Source organism: Halichoerus grypus, chromosome 1, assembly GCF_964656455.1.
Source record: "Halichoerus grypus chromosome 1, mHalGry1.hap1.1, whole genome shotgun sequence".
Taxonomy (NCBI): domain Eukaryota; kingdom Metazoa; phylum Chordata; class Mammalia; order Carnivora; family Phocidae; genus Halichoerus; species Halichoerus grypus.
The window spans coordinates 95,593,557-95,620,680 of NC_135712.1; the positions used below are offsets into that span (position 1 = coordinate 95,593,557).

The window sequence follows — 27,124 nt, forward strand, 5'->3', positions numbered from 1 at the left end:
AGAGGACTTAAACACTGAGTTCTTTTTTATCTTGATCTCAGCAGAAAATAGATTCTTTTATTTTCCATATTCTATAGAAATGATAGAACATCATTATATAAGCTAAGTCTTAAACTCACAGGTACCTTATTTCAATGATAAATGTCTTGGGGTTAGATGCTTAAAATATTTCCAAAAGGATTTTACATATTCTAAGTACTTAATGTTGCTAATATGTTAATGATTTTTACCCTGAACAAATTAGGGCATCTGAATCCAATAATTCAACTAGGTCCCCCCGCTCCAGGATTTTAAAAATAAATTACTCAACACCCAATATGCCAGGTGTATTTTGAAGTTACTTCTTCAAAACCGCTCTTTTCTTATTGAAGACTTGAGATAATCTTTATATCATCTCACTAGATATTCTTTTAAAAAGTGGTTCTCACAGCAGGCATGCATTTATCCTCTCTTCCTTCTTTCTTTCCCATATAATTTACTGTAACTGGACATATTGAGGTATTAAATCAACATGTTTATTGATTATCTACAAGGCATTGTGTCAGATAGGATGGGGAATCTAAAGCTGTGTAAGACAGGTCTTCTGGAGAGTATCTACTGTTGAAGATAAGACATGGACCAGAATAATATAAACTTGCTGTTCTCACTGTTATTTATAGCTTTGTGTGTAGAAGGTAAATCTATTTGTTATATTTATATGGCAAATGATAACTTTATTTTACCTCAGAACTCCATAGCAGATAGAGAGGGTTTGACATCATCACTTTTTTTTTAATTTTTATTTATTTATTTTCTTAAAAGGAACTAGAAGTTTAGTGACTGTTCCATAAGGGGGCAGCAGGAAGGACAGCAGAGGGGAGGCTGCTTGCCAGGAGGCAGTGGGCAGGGGCTGCTTCTGAAGGAGGAAGGGGAGGAGGTATGAGGACGTATGGAATTTTCCCTTTTTTGGTAACTGTGCCTGGTTGCAAGTAGCCCATTGGTTAGGTAAGGCCTATGGATACTTTGAGGTGGGCCACCTGATGTGCCTGTCTACATTCAGCCAGGTGGTCACTGTGGGCCCTTCTGCCTTGATCAAGTTTTTATTGGTCAAGCCTGTTGCCTGAAAGCGGCCTCTACATCTCCCCCCCCCCCCCGCCCCCCGCCGCACAATTTCAACCCTTAAATCTTTAAGGTGCTTGAGAACATCATCATTTTTAAAATCTTTCATGAAATAATAACATTTTTTAAAAATTGATGTTTATTTCCTACCAGACAAAGCTGTCAAATTTGCATTTTTGATGAAAACTTCAGTTATTCCAAGAGCCTTCAAAACATCTTTTAAATCAATTTCCTGTTCCACTGTGAACCTGGAGAACACAGAGGGGGAAAAGCATTTAGTTACGGCATTTTAAAAGTTTTTAGTTACAGCATCCTGTTACCTGGGACAAGAATAAAATGTTGGCTATGTTGACTTTAATGGTAAATTATACTAAAACTGGCTTTTGACTGCAAGTGGTATTCGATTGTGCTTATAAAAAGAGGAGACAGCAAAAAGAATAATGTATCAGAATAATATTAAATTATTAAGTAGGAACACTATTTGATGTGGACGCAAAACTGTAATATATAGGGTGAAATAAGTGTTTTGAGGTCAAGGATGTCAAACCTGTAAATGGGTTGCCTTCAAAATCGTGTGACCCGGTAATAGATTTGATTTTTTAAGCTGTCAATGTCTTATCAAACATTTATCCAAGGCATTTCATTCTTTTCTTAGTGTCCTTACTCAGCTCCCTGTGGAAAGGGAGAGCCAATGCTATTGTATCCAATTGCTGTATCATGGATACATCTTACATTTCAACTCCATACACTCAGAGAAAGGAAACATAAGAGCTATTGTGTTAATAATATATATCTTCCTGGTTACTTTAACCTCCAGGACCTAAGCCTGTTTCCTTGGTACCATCACAGAATAGATGTTCATCAACAAAAGTGAATTAAGGATTACATCTTAAAAACTGTACACTTTTACAATTATATTAGAGATTTTTTTTAAGCAAAAGAATAACAAATTTGTATTTTTTGTTCTAATGGGCTTTATGAATTATACATAAATGTGCATCACATTTGCAAGAAGAAATAAAACATTACTTAAAACTGAAATGAAAATAAGTACAGTGGTCATGAGCAGAATATTAATTAAAAAAAAATGGTTTCCACAGAGAGCCTCATTGGTCCTAATATAGAGTCTTTCCCAAACCAGTGAATTGTATCTCCCATCTTTCTAGTGAAAAATACGGAGTAAGCATGGCTGCATTAACACACAAATGCAGTTTTTTTAAAGCAAAGGTTATTACTTTTTTATAAAAAGTGAGAACAACTAGAAGTAAATGTTTCCTTTTTTTCTAAGATGTTGCTTCTTGATCAATAAAGATCATAAATGTAAGTTTTTAGGCAATGGGCTATCTCCTTAAAAAAGCTAAGTTTGTGACAGTCACAAAACATTCCATTAGCATCATTTCTGATGTCTGGTTTTAAGAACGACAAGGGAATGGTTGCTATAAACAAGACTCAGACATCAAGAGGAATAGTCAGGGGAAAATAATTTTGGCAGGTTCATGTTTATGGAAAATATGACAAATAGAGAAATAAATGTATAGCAAACATATTAAACCAAGTCCTGAATTTTATCTGTATCCTCCACTTTTACTTGGACTTAGCACAGTCTCTTTTGTTTTCTACAAAAAGCAGATGTCGGCTGTGAAAGTAGAAAAGGGGGATGAGTAGGGAAGTATGGAATGTCTCAAAGAATACATTCCATGGCTTGATTAAGGTGTTTTGCGTGTGTGCTTTACATTTATTATTGATTGATTGATTGATTGACTGACGTACCAAAAACTATTCCAAGACTATAACAGATTAATTTAAATATCCCTAAAATCCTTGGAGGTCAGTATTATTATTATCCTCAGTTAATAGAAGAAGAAACCAAGGAAGAGAAAGATGAGATAACTTGACCAAGGTCATGTGGCTAATAAATGGCAGAGGAGGGGCATGGATCCAGGTCGTATTCTGTATGTCCTAATCCACCTAAAATAGGAAAGTGAAGGGAGAGATCAGTAGAGGATTCTTTGTATTTCTTAAGAGCAACCTGGTTTGTTTCACACTTCTGAGGTTTGCTGTTTCAGGTGAGGATGGTAATTTAGCCAGATTGAATTTGGGCAAGTTCCGGATTTGGCATGTAGAACATGACATTAATAATACCTGCCTCATGGTATTGTTGAGGGGATTAAATAAGGTTTCTAGAGGTCTTTTTTTTTTTAAAGATTTTATTTATTTATTTGACAGAGAGAGAGAGAGAGTGACAGGAAAGGGAGGAACAGGCTGGAAACAGGCTCCCTGCTGAGCAGAGAGCCCAATGTGGGGCTTGATCCCAGGACCCTGGGATCATGACCTGAGCAGAAGGCAGACGCTTAACCCACTGAGCCACCCAGGCACCCCCCTAGAAGTCTTTAAAAAAAAAAAAAAAAAGATTTTATTTTTAAGTAATCTCTACATCCAACATGGGGCTCAAACTCACAACCACGAGATCAAGAGTTGCAAGCTCCATCAACTGAGCCATCCAGGTGCCCCAAAGGTTCCTAGAAGTCTTAGGATGGTGCCACTATGTAGGAGGCATGTAATAAAGGGCAGATTGTATTGATAACACTCACAATATTGCAGTTATGTATAACATTCACGTTATTATAGATGTTAAGGTGTTTTATATTTGCATTTTAGTAGTGGTGGAGTAATTTGATTAAATAGCTGTTTCATCTCTGCTGCTTTAGCTGTAAATTAGTCAAATACAGTATCTTTTTTTATTTCAATATCTGTAGTATCTGGCATAGGACAATACACATAGGTTGAAGGGAAGAAATCTAGGTGACCAAAAAAAAAAAAAAAAGAGAGTGTTTGTTCAAAGTTGAAGATAGGATGTGAACAATTTCCACTTATCCATTTCCCGTCTTTGTTTCCTTATCAAATTACGGGAAATAGCTATTATCCATTTACTCTTTCTTCTTAATATAGACTAATATGCATATAAATAATCATTATCATCTCCCATACCTGAGGGCTCACTATATCCCAGACACTATGCAAATCCTTTTACATATGGTATCTCATTTAATCATCCCTATGATAATGTCACAGAGTCCTGTGAGATTATGTATTGTTATCTCTATTCTACAGAAGAACAAACTGAAGTTCAGACAAGCTAAGCAACTTGCCCTAGTCACACAGCTAGTGAGTGGTAGAATGAGGATATGAGCTGAGGTCTGTCTGACCCCAAAGTGCCCCACCACTAATAACTACAATTCTAACAGTGGCTATTTAAAAACAATCAAACAAACTATAGGTAGATTTTACATTTTGCCCACTGAATTTAAAAATAAAAAGCCACAACACTGCTTTTTTAAACCCAAAAGGCAAGCCTATTTTAACAATGTAATCGTGCATTGCAACTTTCTGAGTAAGTTGAAGAGGTATGTTGAGGGCAGAAGCATGAGACTCAGGTGTGGAGAGCAAGTGTTAGAAAAGTATAAATATATTTTACATATAAGGAGATTTATTCACCTTGTAAGCAATTAAGAAACTAATCAAGACACCTTCTGTAGAAAAACCTAATAAAAAACACTCATGTTAAAGAACAAAATCAGATGGCTTATGTATTAGTTTTCTTTTATAAACATGAAACTAAAGTGCTTTATTTCTAAGACAATCATTTCAAAATAACAGGATGGTCTCTGCTTACAAAACAGAAAACCACTCTATATCTGTTGATTTCTAGCACTCTGATCACAAATGACAAATCTGAGACTACAAAAGTCAGAGTGGAAAGATACGGCAGCCAGGTACCTCTGCATTCCAAGTATTAAGATATTTGATTTTCATTTTAAAACAATCTTCTTGCACCTTATACAACGAAGAGGGTAATGTTCATCAGAACAAGGTTTTTAAAAAATCTTACTGGAAGAAAAGTATATATAAAGCTACCCATAGATTAACATAAGGTGAATACTAGGACTTAAAATGTACACTGAAAATAAATAATAATAGTGATAATAGGTAATAACTATATGATGCTTACTCTGTGCTAGGCATTATTCTAAAGTGCTTTTTAGATATCTTACATATATTTTTTATCTATATTAGCCAAACTGTTTTTGCTACCATGAATAAATTGGAAGAATATCTGGTAATTTCATTTAAATCTTAGAAATGTATGACTGTGCATTAACCATTTAGTATTTCACTGGATTTATGATATCACATAGGTATAGCAATTTTACCCTCTCCTGAATAGAGTTTTGTATTTTGGATAAAAATACAATTTCAATTCAGCATCTGATTCCTGTAGGACTTATTGTTTGGGGGAAAACTAATAAAAATGCAAAAGTAGTTGTCCCTTCTCCCCCCCTCAACATACCCTATACCTTTTAAGAAAGGCATTTAAAACCTATATGCATAAAATCTAATATAATAGAAAGTAACAGTACCTGTGGAGCAGGACAAGAATGTGGTCAAATTACAGAAATGCAAAGTTGCTGTTTCAGAGTAATATCTCCATGCGAATAAATCTATACAAACATTTTAAGACAGACACTTGAGTAAACCTAGGAAATGGCTATTAAAACATTTTTACCCTTGCTAAAATGAGGTCACAAACATCATTACCTTCATTGGACATTTAGGGGATCCTAATACTGTAAAATGGAAGGGGTAGATCATTTCCTATTGATCATTACCTACACATAAGTATTTGAAAACAGTCAATTTCTTAAAAGGGGAAACCAGATCTGTGGGATCTAGCTATTTAGCCTTGCTCTCTATGCATTAACCAGGCAGAGGGAGAGTTCATAGAACTTCTGGAGAAATGGATACATGGTAATTAACTGTGCCTAGTTTAGTATCAGGCATTAATATGAGCAAGCAAGCTAAACTATTTCATAATTGAAGAGGATCTCTTAGAAAATGAAAATTTAATTTTCTTCTGCTGCCACGTTCAATTTCTCAGTGGACAGGACCTGGAGGCCACATTTTCTAGTGAATATGGTTGAATTAGAATATGTGATACTTATTAAGCATTCATTTAGGATTCTGTTAAAATACCCCTAAATAACTTTGCATCCTCACAGAATTGAAGCATTTGGACATGCTGCACTTAACTTATGGAATTTAATAAGGGAAGCATTAACACTGTACTGAATTTCTCATTTTATCAAAAAGAATTTCTTTAAAAATATACAGAGAAGTACACAATATCAATATCAGGCAAAGAAACATGAGAAGAGTATTTTAGGCCAAGGCAAAAACATGCATAGAGACCCAGAGGCAGGCAAACCCATGCTACTTGTATGTAGCATAGCAACAAGCACATGGATAGTACATGCTACAAAGTGTTTGTTGTGGTGAGTGGCCAGACGCAGGGTTGAGAAGAACATCAAGGCCCTGCATAGATTTTATTATTTAATCCACAGGGAGAATTGTAAGCTTTTTCCTGCTTATTTATGGTTGCATCTTGGCACCGAGCACGGTAACTTGTTTGCGCTTCTTCCAACAATGTGGGAGATTATTTTCTCTCCAGCTATAATCAACTTTAAATATTAATGAAATACAGAAGACTGCCAAAGCAAATGATATTCAGAGATGATCTATTGAGAAATCTTCTAAAATGAAGCTAAGAATATTGAGTAGGATCTGAAACTAGGTCTTGGTAAATAGTACTGAGTGAATCGGTAAGTGAGCTTGTGTCTCTGGGCAGGATGTCATGAGTACAAAAGACTACTTTAAAAAAGGAGAAGGGAGAAAAGGAGAGGAGGGAAGGGGAGGAAACAGGAAGGGGAGTAGGGGGAAGAGAGTAGCTAAGACTTAAAATTCAAAGGCAGTGGCCAGAGTTTTCCTGAGTCGGAACCTACATTGAGATCTCTCCCTCCGTGCTATCAGAAGGAGTCCCACAGGAGCCTCTTACCTGGGCAGGTACACTTCCACTTTTTGTTTCTTCACAGAGTTTGCCCATTCTTCAATCAGCTGTGCTTTGACCAATGGCTCCAGAGTGGCCAGTGGAACTTCCTGTCTGGACAATGCCAGCATCATACTTATCTCCTCTCCCTCATAGGGTATTTCTAGGACTTGGTAGATACCACCAGCTTCATTGGAGCCATCACTAAATTCTCCTAAAACAGAAAGAAAGGTGATAAAAGGCCCATATTCAAGCTCAAATAAAAGGTTTAATTTGTTATAACTCTCTTCCAAAATAGTATATAGAATATAAGAAATTCAGGCATCTGAGAAAAAAGGTTTTTTTTGTTTTTTTTTAAAAGGTCCTGAAATCCAGTGAATCTTCAGTCCTAAAGAATTTATTTTATTTTAGAACCCCCAGAATTATATCACAATTGTTATAATATGTTCTATAGACTTACTTTTTATTTTTAAATGAGATACTTCAAATGAATATATAGTTAAAGAATATCTTTAGAAACGATGGTAAGTCCTGGTTAGAAAAATAAAGCCCTAGATCCAAGTAGTTGTAATTCATATTTGCCAATACCCACCTGATTTCTAAGAAGGGGAAAATTGACTACGTAACACCTGGGACTTTATCATTACCACAGCTAGAAGTTTTGAGGCCAAGATAGCATAGGCAAAATGAAATCTATTACATTCTACAGTAGTTATCCACAGTAACTGTGGTGCTTAAGACCTCCAAATTAAGTAATGAGGTTAGTAAGGTAATGGGCTTTCTGTTCTAATAATTTAGCTAAATTCACCAGCCTTCCATAAAAAAAATAAAGAAGTCTTTAAAAAAAAAAGAGATCCTGCTGCTACCTCAAAATTTCCCCATTTTCAAAAAGAAAATGTAATGCTTTTGTTATGAGTATTTTCCTATAACTGATCTAGGTCCTTTAGACCATTAAACATTTTGGTTCTCAAATATAGCGTGTAAGAATACAGTCCATTGTACTATTCTCAGAGGCAAAAATGCCAGTTTATACAGAAGTACTAGCAAAACATGATGTTTTATACTTATATTCATAAATTACTATTTTAAAAGTGTTTTTCCCAAGTTTTCATTTAAATTCCAGTTAGTTAACACACAGTATAATATTAGTTTCAGGAGCAGAATTTAGTAATTCATCACTTCCATACAAAAACTAGTGCTCATCACAGTGAGTGCCCTCCTTAATCCCTATCACCTGTTTAGCCCATCCTTCCACCTACTTTCCTTCTGGTAATCATCAGTTTGTTCTCTATAGTTAAAAGTCTCTTTCTTGGTTTGCCTCTGTCTCTCTTTTTTTTCCCCTTTGCTTGTTTGTTTTGTTCCTTAAATTCCACATGAGTGAAATCATAAAAAAAAAAAAAAAAAGAATACAGTCCATTGTAGTGTGTAAGAAGGATTAACACTCTAAACTTCTGAAAAGTCCAATGAAATATCTTTGAAAATAATGCCAAGGATATTGAGTTGTATCACAAATCATAGACTTTCAATAAACGAAACTATGAATGAATAATTATGTCTAACCATACATACAGTCTGAAAGCAAAATTTTATTTATTTATTTTTAAAGATTTTATTTATTTGAGATAGAGAGAGACAGAGAGGGAGGGAGAGAGAGCACAAGCAGAGGGAGCTACAGGCAGAGGGAGAAGCAGGCTCCCAGCTGAGCAAGGAGCCCAATGCGGGACTCAGTCCCAGGACCCTGGGATCATGACCTGAGCCGAAGGCAGACACTTAACTGACTGAGCCACCCAGGCATCCCTGAAAGCAAAATTTTAAAGAAATGCTTGTAATTCAAAAAGTGGTAAGGAATCCAAGCAAGAGCAAAGTGGAACATATGGGTCACTGACAACCACCCCAAAGCCAATAGCTTTTTGGAGTAACTCAGAATGTTCTTATACAAGGTCAGGTGTTTACCCATGAATAAAGCCACTCTGCAGGTGTAATCAACTTTATAATTTAAAGAAGTATATTAGAAAACTGTCAATGCATATAATATTCACTTAAGACCTAATTAGAGGCCTTTGAAAATGGAGCCAAGGAAATTGAATTGTAGCCCAAACAAGACTGACAAGACATTTGAGTAATAAATGCTTCATGTTCTTTTTTAAAAATTTATTATAGTGTAAGAAGAGAGAAATAAAAGCCAGAATGTCTTACCATAATAAAATTCCCCTTGTTGATACATCATTGGAATTTGGACTTCACTTTCATCATCTTTAGTGAAGGAAAAGGTTCTAGTATTTTCAGGTCTAAATTGTGACTTCCAGTTCCCCTTGAAATAGATAGCATTGATGAGGGCCAAATGAGTGCCAGCGTCAAAATCCCTTGGGGATACCAAATCCTTCAACAGACCTATTCAGGAAAAAACGAATAGACAAAAATTTATATTAAATTTGAAGGTGAATGGGGACCAAAAGATTATCAAACTACCATCTGATAGAGTAATCCAGAAAAACTGTATACCACTACCAAATTTACAATAAAAATTAAAAGTACCTTGCTTTCAAAGGAAAAATGTTATACACACACACACACACAAACACAAAATTACAGATTAAGGGGATCTAAAACACACCTACCTTCAATAACACTGGTGGGATCTTGACGCTTGCAGAAACTATAGAACCAAGTACAACAGAATCTCAGGCTTTACTACTTTCTAATTGTAATGATGTATGCACATCTCTTAACACAGAGTAAGCATTCAATAATCATTACTGAGTTTATTCTTGAACAATGTACATGATTAAATTGGCAACCAGTTCAAAAATTTCCCCCATATATTGGATATCTTTCCACTAAATATAACAACTGCATTCGACTAGGTGAAAACAGATGAGTGAAAGCCAATTGAACTAGTGATGCCTTATTATCTATCATTTGAAATATTCCTTTACAAATCTATTCTCAAAGATACTGGGTCTTTGTTGATAGCTAAAAATGTTTAAAAAGATTTTCGAAACAGCTTGTAATCATTCAATCTATTCAAAGTGGATTATTATTCTTGACTTATTCTTTGAATGTTAAAATACAAACATAAGTTTATTTTATCCTATGTTTTAATGTCATAGTTGAAAAAGATAGGACCAAAATTTGTATTCTCTCATTTTATTAATGATAGCACTTCTTTAGGTGCTTACAAAGGTGCCTTGGAATTTTTGGGATTATAGGACATAGGGCATGTGGTCAGGTTTTTTTGTTATTGTTCCAAAATAAAATATATTAGATTGACATTATTTGGGGAGTTTTGACAATATGAATTAATTTAATGAACATCTGCAATCTACTTTCAACTTGGCTTCATTTTTTAAATTCTAATTTCAATATTTTGATGGTAAAGTTAGAAAATAAAATGGTAAAATATGAAACATTTGGAAAGCGTAAATACATTTTTAAAGACTAGATTAGAAACAAATTTTATTTATTTTTTAAAGATTTTATTTTTTTTATTTTTTTACACCCAATGTGGGGCTCAAACTCATTACCCCGAGATCAAGCATCACATACTCCACCAACCAAGCCAGTCAAGTTTAGAAATAAGTTTTAAAATAAATGTTCAGATTAGAAATAAATTTTAAATTAGATTAGAAATAAATTTTAAAATAAACGTATCTCTTTCTCATTCTCCACTTATTTGGGCTTAAAACGGGCTGCTCTTTTTTTAAGAAACCCTATACAATTTTTTTGATTACCAATCAAGTTCTGTTGTTTAGAAGCCCAACTTTGAGGGTGCCTGCCTGGGTAGTTCAGATGGTTAAGATGGCTAAGCATCTGCCTTCAGCTCAGGTCATGATCTCCAGGTCCTGGAATTGAGCCCTACATCAGGCTCCCCTCTCAGCGGGGAGTCTGTGTCTCGCTTTCCCTCTGCCACTCCCCCTACTTGTGCTCTCTCTGTTTCTCTGTCTCTCAAATGAATAAATAAAATCTTTTAAAAAAATAAAAGCCCAACTCTGATTTTTAACTCTTTCTTATATTCTATTTTAAGTATATTTTTAAGTGGCCCACCAACTGCCATCCTAATTGGTATCTAACTTCTTAAACAAGTCAGCTCAAGCAAAATTCCATATAGTAGTTAAGATTACCATGCAGAGGAAAACCATGATTGGAGAGACAGATTTCAGACTGATTTATCATAGTGCCTAAATTCTTCACATGCCAAGAGATTTAAGTTCTTTCAAAAATGTTTATTCATAAGCAATGCCTCTAAAAAGACTGTAATCTATACAAAATAATTATTAGATACTCAACTAAATGCTAACATTCAAAAATTCAACTGGAGTGAAGAGAAAATAATTTCAGAAGTAGAAGAGAGTTAAAACTAAGCCACTAGAGAAAGAAAGGAACCAAATGACATACTATTTGTGTTATTCTCCACCCACTTATTGATATGGTTGGCCACAGCTATGTTTTGACTGAAGTCCACATGATTTACTTCTGCTTTAAAGTATTTTTTCAGCATTTGCAAAAATTCCTCATTGACATGAAATCCATTTTGCACAAAGAGGGAATTGGCAATTTTCATCACATACTGGCTCTCTTTAGCAGTTACCATGTTAGAAAAATCCTTCAAGAAGGAAAATTCGTCACCTGCAAAATGACAAACAATAAGTTTATTAGTGGAACAAACACAGTGAATGATCACGGGGATTGGAAAAGCACTAAAAAACAGCAAGGAAGATTGATGAGACAGGGGCCCAAGGGAAGAGCACTAGTTTATTCCCCATATCGACATGACTAGGAGGTTCCAATATTTGTGCCATTTCTAGATCTTCAAATTAACTTTGAGTATTATGAACTGGTATTATTTTTCGTTTTAATTGATGTCTTGGTAGAATCTATAGAGATTTTTTTGGTTGTCTCCTTTTAAAGTACTTAGGTTATTCTCATTAAATTGGTCTTCATTTTATAATTAATAGGAATAAGAATTAAGCTTAATTACCTAATTTAAAAATCAAAATATTCCTTGAAATTTTACTTTCACTGGACTTTTTTGCCTTATAACTAGAAACATGCCTTAGAAATCATCGAGTTCTTAACTTTTTAATGAGTCAATTCTCATGTATATTAAAAACATTAAAATAGAAATCATACATCATGTCAAAATGATTACAAAAACCTTTTGGCTACAAACTTTCCCCAATACATAACATTTTCATAATAATAAAACATTTCAAAAAAATTATTGGATGCTGCTTAAAAAATGAAGATACAATTGGTTTTAAGCAAAAATTTCTAATATTCCTAGAGAATCATGTTGCTTTTCTTCATAGCAGTTATCACAGTTGTAAATATTCATTTATGTGATAATTGATTGATACATGCTTCTCCCTCTAGACTGGAAACTCAGTAAGAATCATGTTTGATTTTATTTGTCACAGTGAGTTTTATTTAAATAATAATAATAATAAAATCTATAATTTCCTTAGATTAACTCAGCTAAGGATACAGCAAGGAGTTAATACCTTCCTTGGGTTTCCTGATGGTTCTCCTAACCATACCATCTCAATGAGATCACTTTCTCACATTGTGTGAATATTGCTACCTGTGGCCTAAGACAACATAACTGAGTTGAAAGTTAAAGTCAAACCACCTTGAAAAATTAAACCTAAGGACACTCACCATTTTTCAGGCTGTCATATCCCATTGAATGACGGATTTCTTTCAGGGTAGAACCTTGGGCCCCAAGTTCCATCATTCCCATAGCAAAGGTAACACTCAATGGAGAGAAAAGAATATTTTCATCCTCCCCAGTGGCTCGAAGATGGTTATACATATTCACTGACAACTCAGCAATGGTCTCATCAGGGAAAGTGGCCCCTAAAGCCAGACTTTGCAGAACCAGCAAAGAGAAGAGTACAAGGAAAGCCATGTTGGGAGAGCTCAAGCCTGAAAAACAATAATTTCCATATTAATTATTAATTATCTCTGACAATGGAGTGAAAGGCAAAAAATAAAATAAAAATAAGAATTATTTCTTGCAAAGTTGTAAAGCAAACCAAATTTCTAAACATTTACATTGTTAATATCTCCTAACAAAAGCCCCTTTAAAGGATATGTTGGGAGATACTATTTTTAAAAAGACAATTAATAGTCAAATGAACAAATAACATTGCTAAATTCTGAGGATATTTCCAGGAACAGGTAGCCCTGGTCCCCACCTTCATGGGGTTAAGAGTATGTATAGCTACATATATAATGGAAAATTTAGACCATGTTTGGTGAGGCGAATGTATCAATTTTTCATATCTTCACCATATATATTTTGGTCATGATTTTAAAACAATTTACTCTAGCTTACACTAAACTACAAAGGTCCAGGAAAACTATAATGGAAACCAAAAGATATTTACAGGGTTTAAGATGAACTAGTGAAGTCAGGCATTGGAAAATGTCGCTCTACTCATTCACTATAATTTATAGAATTAATGCACCATGCAACTGGGTTGCCAACTGGCAGGAAAAGATCAGACACACACCTGCCACCGGCCCTAGTTTATTCAGCCCAGGCTGCAGAACCCACAGGAAGTGGTAAGCCAGAGAAACACGTTCAGCACATCCTTGTGCTCTTTTCTCTTCCACTGTGGCTACCTGTGAGGCTGTTACTCCTAATGGTGATCTCTGGGCAGGGAGGGGCCTTCTACCACACTGTCCTTTCATACTTGGGCTGATATTACCATTTCAGCTTATACCAGAACACGATGCTTCTATTTCAATGAATATTTCTAAATACGAGGCTTATCTGGTTCTTGAGCCATTTTCTCTTTGGAAAAGAAAGTGTCAGTGCCAGACATCTCTGGTTGATAGTTCTTCCTCCTGGCGCGCCAGTGTTCCCGAAGCCCTGTCCACCCACAAACAGCACACACTGACCAGCACACAGCTGGGACAGAATTTCCTTTTCCCTTGTATTCTCCCTCTTTGTCACTGCAGGCATCTAAGAGCTGAACTGCCTAGTCAAACAATTAAGCAGCTTACTTGTTGATGACCTTCAAGGAAAAAAAAAAAAACTGTCATGAAAACAACATGTAAAGTGATACTGAGTGAACACATTTGGAAAATTGTATTTCAACGAGCATGGAGCATTAACAATCCCCTTTCCTCAGTTAACAGAAGGCATACACATTTTACTTAAGAGCAAGGTGTTTCTGACAGGGGTTTGAGTCAGAATGTCCTCCTCCCTCCTATCGCGTTTTTCATTCCAACTTCTGGAGAGCTGCCTATTAGTTTGTAAGTCCTTCACATTTTAGGGTTCAGTTTTAGGGATCAGTTTTGTTTTGTTTTGTTTTGTCTGAGAAACTCCAAGCACTGCTGTCATCCCTCTGCTTTTGTATTAAGGTTTAGATCATTCTCCTTTGTTTAGGAAGGCAAGGCTCAGCCTGCATGTAAATACGGACTCTCACAACCCCTGCTGTGGGACACCCCGCTGTGGGAGATGGGGATGGCTGCCTGTGGGAGATCAAGTGCACTGCTGCAGAGCAGCGTCTGTGGTGGGACTGAAGCCCGGGGCAGAGGACACAGCTGCCCTGCCAGCCGGCAGACTGGGGCCATCAATGCGAGGCTGCCTCGAAATTTCCACCCCCCCGCCAGCCCCCCTGCTTCTGTACTCCAGAGGACTCCAGGAAAAGGTGGAAGCAGAATAGGGGAACTTTCTCAATCTCTAGATTCAGATGGAAATTTAGCAGGTACCCTTCTAATTTGAAAGAGACCCTAAGATATAACCGGTATTTAATACTTAGGATGTAACACTGGTTACTAGAACTCAGAAATCCAAGTCAGACTCAAAGCCATGCTCTTAATCATGACACTATACTGCTATCTGACATACCCTACAAAGACCCAAAGCTGGGCCTCATTACTTTCGTTTAATGTTACCTAGTAGTTAATGAAGTTCAAGTCACTCTATGGGAGTGGTATCTGTCCCTCAGTAACATGGCTATTTGGAAACCATTGCTTTCAACATGAGTATCAAATTTTAGGTGAACAAAAAGATTTCATTCATATAAAACAAAAACCAACCTATTGCCAACCAACAAGCATTCTAGAAAAACAAGGTCAAGTCTATCATATTCATCAGCATTTTTATTTACAAATGAATGTGCCATGAGATAAATAAGCTAACACATGATGTATGACCTTTGGCAAATCACATGCCTTCTCTCAGTCTTAGCTTCCTCATTCATGAGATGAAGATGCCAATTTCTACGCCACACAATTTTTTTAAAAAGATTTTATTTATTTATTTGAGAGAGCGAGAGAGCACAAATAGGGGAGCATCAGAGGGAGAGGGAGACACAAGCTCCCCGCTGAGCAGGGAGCCCAACTCCACACAATTATTGAAGATGTAAATGAAATAGTGCATGTTTGAAGCACTCATTTTAAGCTACAAGCGTACTAATAAAAAACATTATCATTAGAGAATATGTTTCCTAGGTTTGTATATTTGCTGTCAAGGAAGAGGCTCTAGAACCAAAATGAGTATTTTATTCTTCCTGTTGGCTCATCTAATGTAGCACTATTAAATGCCATTCATTCAGCCAAGATTGAAAGAGGTACCATGAAGATACCCAAATGTATAAGCACGGGATCTTGTCCTCAAGAAACTCACAGCATTGTACAAGAACATGTCATCTATTATAGTGGTTCTTCTCTTTTTTAAGAAAAGAGATTCTTTTAAGAATCAGGAGAAGGGTAAACAATCTCTTCAGAAAATGCATGCATATGTCTAACAGAACATTACTTTCACTGGCCGCGATATTTACTGGCCTCAGGTTAAGAACCCCCGATATTTACTGGCCTCAGGTTAAGAACCCCCTGGTCTGTAGCAGATGGTCCAGATGCAGAAAGAAGCAGTGTTTGGTGGACCTGCAGCTTACTGGGGGAAAGCAATGTCAAAACTACTAATGTATCTTCAGGCTTCTGGCAGAATCCTGGAAAACACAGCCGTATGTCTGTGAGAAAGGGCTCTTCCCAGGGTAGTGGGCAGCAGGCCACAATTTACATGCTCTGCTGGGGAATTAGAAGCATTATGGCAATGAATGGTGGAAGCGAGTTATATCAGGAAACTCTTTAGTCAAGATTTAAAGAACTCTGTTCTGGAAGCACGCATTTTATCTATACTTAAGTGATCTTTCCTTCTTTTAAAGGCAAAATGTCCAGTGTGCAAGAAAAAAAAAAATGGCTTCTGCCAGACTGGCCCAGCCTTTCTGATTCTACCTATCCCACCCCTAGCCCCTGGCTCTTTCACCTCCGCTGCCTCCGATTACTCCTTCTGAGGATTTTTTCTGGGGAGAAGGGAAGCTTCCCCCTTTTTCTACCTTCTAAATGGGGAGTGTTCTCCAGGGTTCTATTCCTGGCCCTCTTCTCTTCTGTGTACTGTTCTTCTCGTGCCTGCTGGTGAACTTCCCTCAAAACAAAGATACTTCAACTATTATCCCTGTTCATATTATTCCCCAGTAAGTAAAATTCTAGCTCTGGCTTTCTTTTTATCTTAATTCCTGATGTGCATTGCAAATTGTTTTGGGAGTGTCTTAGTCTTTGATTCTTGTCAGCACTTCAAATTCAAGGTGACTCAAACTGGGCTCCTTGTTTATCAATCAAGCCCATTCTTTTTTTTTTTTCTTCCTTTTTTTCTTAAAACATCAGAGTCCTTTGACTCCTCTCCATGTCCCTTTCCCTTATGTTCGATGAGCTGTCAACACTTATTCCATACTGTGCTCTGGACACTTCTACCCATTATCCGATGACCATTTCCATAGACCTTGTGGCAGTTCTTCTTAAGGGCTCCACCAATGACTTCCATCCGTTCTCTGAAGCCCAGGGTACTGCCCTCCTCAATCCAATGGATGCATAGTCTCCGGATGAATTGTTTTGAATTACTCTTATGAACAGGTATTCCTATATTTACAAAACCTCAAAATCTTACTCATGCCTGTAGAGTAAAGCCCCAAATCTTTAGTCTCACATTACTGTGATCCAACATGTTTCTACCCACTACTCCCCTTCAGGGATCCTCCAATTCAAGCCAGACTCCTTTTTGCAGTACATATCCCAGAATTTCTGTCTCATGGTGCTGGCTTGTGTAGTTCTCTTTCTGGAACTACTTCAACCTGGTTCCATATGTTCAAATCCTAACCACTCCTCAAGGTTCTGCTCCACTTCCATTTCCTTCATGAATACCCTCCTGGTTCTTCAGTTACAACAGCAATTTCCCCCTCCTCTGAAATGTTGGCACATTTTATCTCTACCTCTCCAACAGCACATACCACTGCTTCCCTCTATTACAGATAATTCTGTACACGAGTAGGCTGGTTTCCTCAGCTTTTTGAAGACACAGATAGAAGTGCATTCCTCTTTGTCTATCTTAAAATAATCAGAATAAGCACTTAATACATTACATATCGTAGGTACCAAATATTTGTTGAATGAATGTAGCTCGAGATGTACAGGCTCACGAATGCTGCATTGGAAGGAATAGCAAGAGTAGCTGCTTCTCCTCAATTCTCAAAGCTAATTTAATCTTAGTCCACAGGTAGTGGCTCATTTCCATTTTTTATTCCCTTTGATAAAGTGTTTCCTTATTGAGTCTGAGACCGTTTTTCCAGTCTGACAAAGTGGTACTGTCACCAATGCTGGCCTAATGCAACGCCTGGACATGGGATGCATTAACAAACAAGTGCACCACCTTGAAAAATCACAAAAGGTGCTACCCAAATGTTACTGTATTAACATTAGTCTACAGAATGCCAGGGCCCCACCATTAATCATAATAACCAACACATTCTAAAATGAATTACTCTCACATGGAGCATTACTTTGTAGATTCATTATTTTCAAGCTACTGAATAAAATGCCTTTACAGAAAAACAAGGGGCCGCAGGACCAGAGTAGTAGTAGATTGTGCTGTTGTGCTAGAAAAGGCAGAAGTAGTTGAGCTACTAATAAATTGCCATTAACTCTTGCATCTCTCCTTTACGTGGTCGGATAGGTTTTGGGCATGTGTATGTGCGTATCCTGCTCTGGCAAACACTTCATTCAAACAGGCCAGGGAATTAGATCTTATAATTGAGGTGTGAGTGATCACAGAGTGGAAAGCTAGCGTAATAAGGAAGATTTAAAAAAAAAGCTTTCTTAGTAGTTAATCTTATTTATAGAAAGATTGATACTCATAAATGCAACTTGTTGCTTTTTTTTGGATAGCGCAATTATTTGAAATGTAAAGAAGATGGTTTCGTAATTGTGAGCTAAGTAAAAAAGGAAGGTATTCTTTAGAAGGTGAAAAAAAATGGCTGAGGAAGATCCTTTCAACAACAACAACAACAACAAAAAAAAAAAAAACAGCCATACAAAATAACTAAGGAAAAAATGCCTAAAGCAAAGAACACTATCTTGAATCACTCTGGCGTATTAATTCTCAGAATTTTGCATGTAGTTATTTTTTTAATTGAGGGAACCAATATAAGGTTGCTCAATTTTTATTTTATTAAGCAAATACATTGGAATGGGGGCAAGTTTAATAAAAAGAATGCCTCTGACAATCACATAAAAGAATGAACATTTCATCATGAAAAGAAGACAGTTCTTCAAAGTGGATATGTTTGAATTCATGGTTTCACTACTTTTTCTTTCTTCTCCCCCCCGCCCCACCCCCCATGGGTTGGCACTGAGTGTTTGGAAGCCACTTCTCTAAGTTTGGTTAGTACCAGTTCACTTGGTGAAATTTGGAACAGGTTGGTCTCCAGATGTTTGTTCTCTGATTTACTAAGAGAAAGGGTTGACCTAGATCAGCAGCAGTGAAGCTGGAAAATTTGTCAAAGAATTTGTCACACACAAAAAAGGAATCATGACCGGGATGCCTGGGTGGCTCAGTCAGTTAACTGCTTTCGGCTCAGGTCATGGTCCCAGGGTCCTGGGATGGAGCCCCACATCGGGCTTTTTGCTCAGTGGGGAGTCTGCTTCTCCCTCTGCTCCTCCCCCTGCTCGTGCTCTCTCACTCTCAAATAAATAAATAAAATCTTTAAAAAAAAAAAAGGAGTCATGACCTTGTGAAACAACCTGTACTTTAGCAACCTGTAATTTAGCACAGTTCCTGAACTGCAACATATGTAGTGTACCTCCCCACCCCCAATTTTAATTCTTCAGAAATTAGAATAAATCTTATGATCAATGTCCAAAGAAACCAGTCGATCTCAGAGATGCAGCTGTGCCACTGTGATCATTTCCTGTGTAAGCGTCATAGCCTGGATAAGTGTAAACTTTTGGCTACTTGTTTATCCTTGTTTCCTCAGTCGACTTATTTTCATTGGTGCTGCCTCCCACAGTCGAATTTTTGCTTAAACTTGGACCCAGAATTGTCCTCAATAGCACTGTATTGTATGGCAGCACTGAAAAGAAAAAGGGCCATGGACCCGCGAACAGAGGGGAGGATGTAAGTTTACTGTAAGTGATGCAAGCATTTATCACTTGAGAAATGAACCAACTGATTTTCTTGTAACACAACAACTGAGTATTTTACAAAGGATCCACGAATATAAGACCCATGTATGTAAATGAATTTGTGCAAGGAGATATATCTCTTGTCCTTGGGATATGTACAAAGGAACTGTCTGTTGGATGCCTAGCAGCACAATTAGAGGCAGACGAATTTGCCAAATCTCTCAATATAAATCATAGTGCTTTCAAAGTGAGGAAAGGTGAATGACCAATGCATGCTTTGTGAAGGACTACTGCTCAGGTGCTAGGCTGTCAATAGCTTCCTGGTAACTTTCAAATTAGCTGTATAAATGTGTGGAGGGGTGTGCAGGTGGAGTAGTCAAATAATCAAATGGAAATGGAGAGAATACACCAGTAGTCTTTGAAATGCCTTAAGATTATATTTTCAATCACAAAGGTGCTAAAAGTTTTGATCAGAAAATGCATTATGAAAAGTATCATGTCATGTGCCTGATAAACAATGGCCAGAAGTGATTCAGAAGGATGAAAAGAAGGCTCAGACTTAAAATCTTAGTTATTAAGGGCATAATATGCTAGCGTATAAAGATACTCCATTGTGCTATATTTTAAAAAGAACTGTACATTTTTCTCCTTAAAATGTTCTTTCTCCCTAAAAAGAAGATGCTACATAAATTGAGATATATTTTAATACCAAGGGACCAGAATCAAGGAGATAAAGGAGTGCAGGAGGTTTAATTCTGTAATCACGGTATCTATGAAATTATGATTCTTCCATCTTTTCCTCTTTCTTTTGCTTCTCCCCCCAGCTATCTAGCCCACTGTGATTCTTTCCATACTCTCTTACATTTTGCAAAAAACCACATCTTTATGTCCTTTTTCCTGTTCTATTGAATCAAGCAAAAAGGAAAGCTTATCAGGTATCTCTTAAACAAGGAGTAAATGGCCAGGTAAATCAAAGGGACAGAACTATGGAGAGAATAATTTACAGATATGTAATTTACCAGAAAGAATTATGAAAGACTTGAAAATGCCCCAAGATGATTGCTGGATGTCTTCAATGAAAAACTAGGAATTATCTAGAACATAACCTTCCGGGGTATCTGACTATGAGTTTTGGGCCCTTCGTTGTCTTTGAACAACTTCACCATTCTCCAAGTTGAAGATAATTGATAGTGATGCAAATGATTCTTGTCTATATAAATGCACAGTGTACATGTATGATTGAATGCAATTGATTATTGCCCTGTGGATATTGACCAGTTCTGCATCTATTAAGCAAATGTGTTTCAGTATTCCTCATGAGTTTATATATTCATCTGCTTTTTGGATTCTTTAATGAATTGGTTGTAACAGCTTACTGATTCTCTCATTAGTTAATGAGCTAAATAAAATCTCTGATATCTTTTCATTTTATATTTGTTTGAGACTCAAGATTATAACCTTTTAAAAATAATTATCCTTTAACTAATTTTAAAAATCCTTACAGTTAGAAATTTTTCTTTCAAAAAATGTTTATTTTCATGGGATAATCTGATAATCAGAGTAGGAGGGAACTGGAATATTAGTCTTTTCTTAATCACTGAATATTCCTTAATTGTTGGTTGAATTAGTACTATACCACTGGTACCCCAAAATGATTTAGTAGAACTCTGTGGCTTGGAACTACTGATCACATAGCAGCTAGCACTGAGCTGGCGGTGCTAGAGGTCTAAAATTCTTCGGTATTTTGCATGCATCCAAGAGGAAGGTTAGGCCTGGAAGAGACTATGGTAGTCTGCTCATTTAGGGACTAAACAGTCCTGGAAATGTTGAGAAACAACCAAGGGAAGATGTGCTAAAACTCCCCAGAATTTTTAAAGTGCTTTGGTAAATATAAATATATTAAGTCTGAATTCCTCAGACTCAAAGGGGGAGGCTAATTGGAATGAAGATGGACCGTGACTCACAAGAGTTCCTTTCTTTGCTGATACGCAAGGCTTCCAAGGAGCTTTGGTGATTTTTTGGCACCAAACATCCTCTAACTAGTAGGAGATAAGGGTTATAAACTTTCAAGAACATTTCACAACAAAGATAACCTCTTGAGAAATTGTTTGACTTAATAAATAGATGATGAATAAGTAAGTCTCTAGTCAAACATTTTCCCATGTTAGGCTGTAACAAATTTCTAAAATCAAAAACCAAAATACTCAATTATTCTGTGTCCTTTAAAAAGTTAGAAAAATGCAGTCCAACAGAACTTTCTGCAATGACATAAATATTACATATGTGTACTGGTCCAATAAGGTAGCCATTTGCCACTTGTGGCTATTGGGTATTTGTAGTGTGGCCAATACAACCGAGAAACAAGTATTTTAATTTTATTTAATTTTAATTAATTTCAATAGCTATATATGGCTCGTGGTTACCATATTTGACCATGCAGAGTTAGAAGTAGGCCACATAGATCTACTTTTCATAACATTGGTTCTTGACCAAATACAAGTGTTTAAAACAAAAACAGAAAAAAAAAAACATAGGTTCTTGACCTAATACAAGCGTTTAAAACAAAAACAGAAAAATTAGTAGCATGAACTCTATAAAACATGTCTCCTTACATAAGATGTTTTATTTAAAAACATACTCCTTTTCTTCAAGAGATCTCAATTGATAAAGAGGCTCCATTTGGAATTCCAAAGGCTTTTGATTAAAGTAGGTGACTACTGGGAAAATAAAGGCGATGCCAACAAGCATCAGTGAGCTGGCAGATCCCAGCCCTCCTGGAAACGTGACTTGGGCTTTTCCATAAAGTGGTAATGAATAATTCTGTTTGGCACAAGCAGGGAGACTTTGTCCTTGCCAATGAATGACTTCCTTTGGAGTACTGTCAGGAGAGCTAAACAAGTGACCCACAAGCCCTAAGGCAAGATTCAGGGAGTAGTTTCAGAGAGATGGGTTAAAAAGTCATCATCAGTCAAGGTCATGTGCGGCTCAAGGCCATTTTGGAAGAAGCCAGGCATTAACGGTCTTAGCTTACCCATTAATGCTTTAAGAAATCCCTGCTGATTGCTCTTACCCAGCCTATGGGCTTAGCTGTTTAAAAGACTGCAGAATGTTCCTGCGGGAAACACCTTGACCAGACCCTCATTTTACAGGTGAGGAAACTGAGTCATCTGTACTGAACAACTTTTTGTACACAAAAGATATTTAATGAGCTACTATAGATACGAAAAACATAAACTTTAAATGTGAACGCAATACCTAGAATTTAATTTACTCATTCATTCATTCATTCATTCATTCAATAACTACTTATTCTTGACAACTACATACCAGGTCCTGTACTAGGTGCTAGGGATACAGAGGATAACAGGATGATGCAAACGATATGCTTTTGTGGTATTTTCCTTCATGTATTAGGTATATATATTTAAAGAGATCTCCAGCTTTTTATTCAGAGTTTTAAAAATATTGGAATTTCTAATAAATAAAATCTTTAAAAAAAAAGGGGGGGGCGCCTGGGTGGCTCAGTCGTTAAGCGTCTGCCTTTGGCTCAGGTCATGATCCAAAGTCCTGGGATTGAGCCCCGCATCGGGCTCCCTGCTCAGCGGGAAGCCTGCTTCTCCCTCTCCCACTCCCCCTGCTTGTGTTCCCTCTCTCACTGTGTCTCTCTCTGTCAAATAAATAAATAAAATCTTTAAAAAATAAATAAAAATAAAAATATTGGAATTTCTAATTTCTCAGTATTAAAATATTGCTTGTGTAATAAAGTTTTTAAAAGCTGGCTATGTCCCTGAAAATCTGAAAATACTCAGATATAAGGTTGCTTCTCAATTACTTTGGTAATGGAGGGAGTATTAGCCTAACTTACCCTCCAATCATTCGTTAATGCTTGAGTATATCCTGAAGGGCTGGGAAAGGAGGTAAAATATCCAGAGAAATTATTTAAAGAAAAAATTCTCCCAGGAAGACTTTCAGAGCGTTCAAAGCCAGTTTTAACCTGTCTTGATAATGCAGTCAGAACTGTAAATACAGTATTGTAATGTGATGATACCCTAACAAAGGACAGTAGTAGTCAGGGCTGTTGGCCATACACACCAAAATAGCCCAGATTCAAAGCATTTATTTTTGTATTAAATTATATTTGGGTTATATTTATGGTGTTTCTTGTCTTTCTTTTTTGAATTCTCCATCTCTCTGCACTATTTTACTGTCTTAGCTTTAAGAGCCCTCACAGCTGTTATTCTTCTTTTAGCTTTAACCTCTTGCTTTATTTTATAAGATTAAGTGTGAGGGTTTGAGGACATCCCTAAACTCTCCTGAGGTGAAATGCATAGTTTCACTTTGCCTCAGTGTCTGTTGAGACCACACAAAGCTATTTTCTTATCTTGGCTAATAACTATAATATTCCCAAGACCCAAGTGTTCTTTTAGTAAAATGGTGTAGGCTCATGGGTTTCTTTTTCTTTTTTTTTTTTTTTGATTTTTTTTTTTTTTGATTTTTTATTTATTTCTTTGACAGAGAGAGACACAGCGAGAGAGGGAACACAAGCAGGGGGAGTGGGAGAGGGAGAAGCAGGCTTCCCGCGGAGCAGGGAGCCCGATGTGGGGCTCAATTCCAGGACCCTGGGATCATGATCTGAGCTGAAGGCAGACGCTTAACAACTGAGCCACCCAGGCGCCCCTCTTCTTCTTTTTTTTAAAGATTTTATTTATTTATTTGAGAGAAAGAGAGAGTGAGAGAGCATGAGCAGGGGAAGAGGTAGAGGGAGAAGCAGACTCGCCCCTGAGAGCAGAGCCCAGCGTGGGGCTCCATTCCAGGTCCCTGGGATCATGACCTGAGCCAAAGGCAGATGCTTAACCGGCTGACCCACCCAGGTGCCCCTAGACTCAGGTTTCTGACACCAAGATGATTATAGAATTATTATATATATATTAACACTAGGCTGAATTTTGTGAAATTGCCATTTTTATAAGTCAAAGTGGTCAAATATTGGCATGCTCATATGCTTCAACCTACTATTTAGTGAGAATTTACTGTGTGTCAGGCTGAAGATTAGAATTTTTGTATGCTGTTTTGCTACCTTTTATTTAATACAGTTATTTCAGTGTTTTGAAAAGGCATCATATCTCACATTTTTAAAATGCATACTAGTTTAGAAATCTGGAAAAATTTATTATGATTTTCTTAGAATTCTTTTCACTTTGTGGTAGAAATGCTAGAAACTGATGGAGAGAACTCTCTAACTGACACAAAACACAAACTTAGGTGGCTCTTTCTTTAAAAGAAAAAACAAAAAAATACTTGTGGCTTACTTACTGTACCCTGGGGAAATTAAGTTACCTACATTATTTTCTAGACAGTCTTTTGCAGGACTACTATGGTGAAAATGAAAGTGAGAAAGAATGTGTCAAAAAATAATTTTACTGCTTTGTTTTTTAATACTCCTATAAACAAAAAAATACAAAATTACCTTGATATTGACTAATGTATTAATGTTACCTGAAAATATCCACCTGTTAAGTCTATTTATAAACCTGCCACACACACATTGTAATAGGGGGATTTCTAAAAAAAAGTTTGGTTTCCTCTTCCTGTTCATCACTGTCAGTGTCTGAAAAGGCAACTTGTAATTTTTATTGCAGAGTGTGGGCAAACAAGTAAAACATTAAGTGGATATAAAAAGGCTCCATGAAAGTATTCTGGTTACATTTCCCTGTAATTTTCAGAACCACATTTACAATATAGTAACAGCATCAGAAAGTGTGTAGAAAGATGAATTAAGGAAATAAGCCAATGTTAATGTCAGATAGGAAAAAAAAAAAGAGAGAAAGAAGAGGAAATTTGGGGAGATAGTGTACTTCTCCAAAAAGCAGTTTCAAGCAATCTAACTAATAATCAACCCCTCTCATTTTCAGAGATCTGGAGAGACATGGACATAATTATTTTCTTCTGAATCTCTTCTAAGTTTAACAATCCTCACTGACAGGAAATTGTCCCTTATCAAGCTCCTTACACAGCAGCTCGAGGCTTTTCCCGTCATTGGGTGGGTAAAATGGGAGGGATATTTTATGGATCTTATGCTGAGCACTAGCACTCTCTACCCTGGCACCCTGTGAGAGTGTGTCGCTCTCCTTAGTTAACCACTGAAAGATCGCAGAAGCGTCATGGTGAAATGCAGGCAAGGATGTTGGCTTTTCACTTGGGGGGCCGCTTCTTACACGTCTTAAGCATTATTGAAAGTTAAAGCTAGGTGTGTCAGAGAAATTACAGAGAATATTTTTAGGACTCCAAGATATGTGTCAGGGTCTTTCTTGCAAATGACTTGTCTATAAGTAAATTAGAATAAAATGAAATAGTTCTCTCAAGTTGACTTTTTAAAAAATACATACAGATAATTGGCCCTGCAGAGAATGACTGAATGATGGGCATCAGGTTGATACGAGCCTCATAGATTTTACACTGAAACACATCTATAGATCTATCTTTTAAATATACAGTTATAGTTCCCAGTAAGAAAAGCAATGAGAGTCAAAGCTCAACTTGAGTTAAGCTCAAGAGTGGCTACCCAAATAGGATGGGATATGCTGTTATTATTTTCTCATTTCTGGTATTGCTTGAGAGTCTACATGTGAGAGTCTGGGAGCTTGAAGACTAGGGAATTGTTAATAAAATTCAAGAATATGCTAGGAATATCTAAATTTCAAAATGAAAAGAGAAATTCTTCCTATAAAATAGATCCTCTTACCTCAGTTTTCTCCCCAGAGACCAATTAATTCAGGGACTTCTAGAGCTAAAATCATATAATGAACTAATCATTTATACATAATAACAAATTATTGTTAGTCTTCATAACAAGCTCGAAGGTAACCCCATTTTGCAGATTAAGAAACTGAAACTTAGTGAGTTTAAGAAATTTTACCATGTTCACACAGCTTACTAAGGAGTAAAAAGGGGATCTGAGCTTTTATCTGAAGGCTTCAAATCCCATGCTACTTTTTTAAAAGATTTTATTTATTTATTTGAGAGCGAGAGAAAGAGCAGGGGAAGGGGCAAAGCATGAGGGAGAAGGACAAGGAGACTCTGCCCTGAGTCAGAGCTAGATGTGGGGCTCGATCTTGGGATCCTGAGATCATGACCTGAGCCGAAATCAAAAGTCGACCGCTTCCACAACCGAACCACCCAGGCACCCCCCACCCCACCCCATGCTATTTTTGCGATGCCTTGCTGTCCCAGTTGGATGGGATTTAGAGGTCACTTGATACACTTCTCATACTGAATGCAGGAATTCCCTCCACAAGACTGACTCTGCTCAAATTCCTTGTGTGTACGTCAGCTTTGTGTTTGTGTGTGTACATGTATGTGGGACATCTCAGCGTCTGACTGGCTTCCATGCTGGCAAGATAGCTCATAATGCTCAGATGAAATCTCACTCCCTTTAACATATTGACCCTACGTTTGCCAAATAACACTACAACAGGCTTTGAGTATAAAATATATTAATTAGGATCTTAACTTGCTATATAGTATATTACAATACTTCAACTTCTTTAATAAAAAAAAGCTAAATTGGTAAAACGTTCACAGACAACAAAATTCAAAAGTTATGAAAAGGCCTGTAGTGAAGACCTCTATCTCCTATCCCCTCGTTAGCCAATTTCTCTTGGTGGAGCCAACCAATGT

General features: G+C 36.7%; 1 protein-coding gene across 3 annotated transcripts in view; it reads right to left on the reverse strand.

Moving 5' to 3' along the window:
• Positions 1–27,124, reverse strand: part of SERPINI1 (serpin family I member 1) — a 70,926-nt gene that overhangs the window by 14,043 nt on the left and 29,759 nt on the right. For all 3 annotated transcript variants that reach the window (XM_036112703.2, XM_036112700.2, XM_036112701.2), the window contains exons 2-6: positions 12,638–12,904; positions 11,375–11,605; positions 9,176–9,370; positions 6,989–7,193; positions 1,249–1,346 (exon numbers count right to left, since the gene is read on the reverse strand). In XM_036112703.2, coding sequence (XP_035968596.1) covers positions 1,249–1,346; positions 6,989–7,193; positions 9,176–9,370; positions 11,375–11,605; positions 12,638–12,887 — 979 coding nt within the window. In that variant the 5' untranslated portion in view covers positions 12,888–12,904. The remainder of the gene's footprint in view (positions 1–1,248; positions 1,347–6,988; positions 7,194–9,175; positions 9,371–11,374; positions 11,606–12,637; positions 12,905–27,124) is intronic.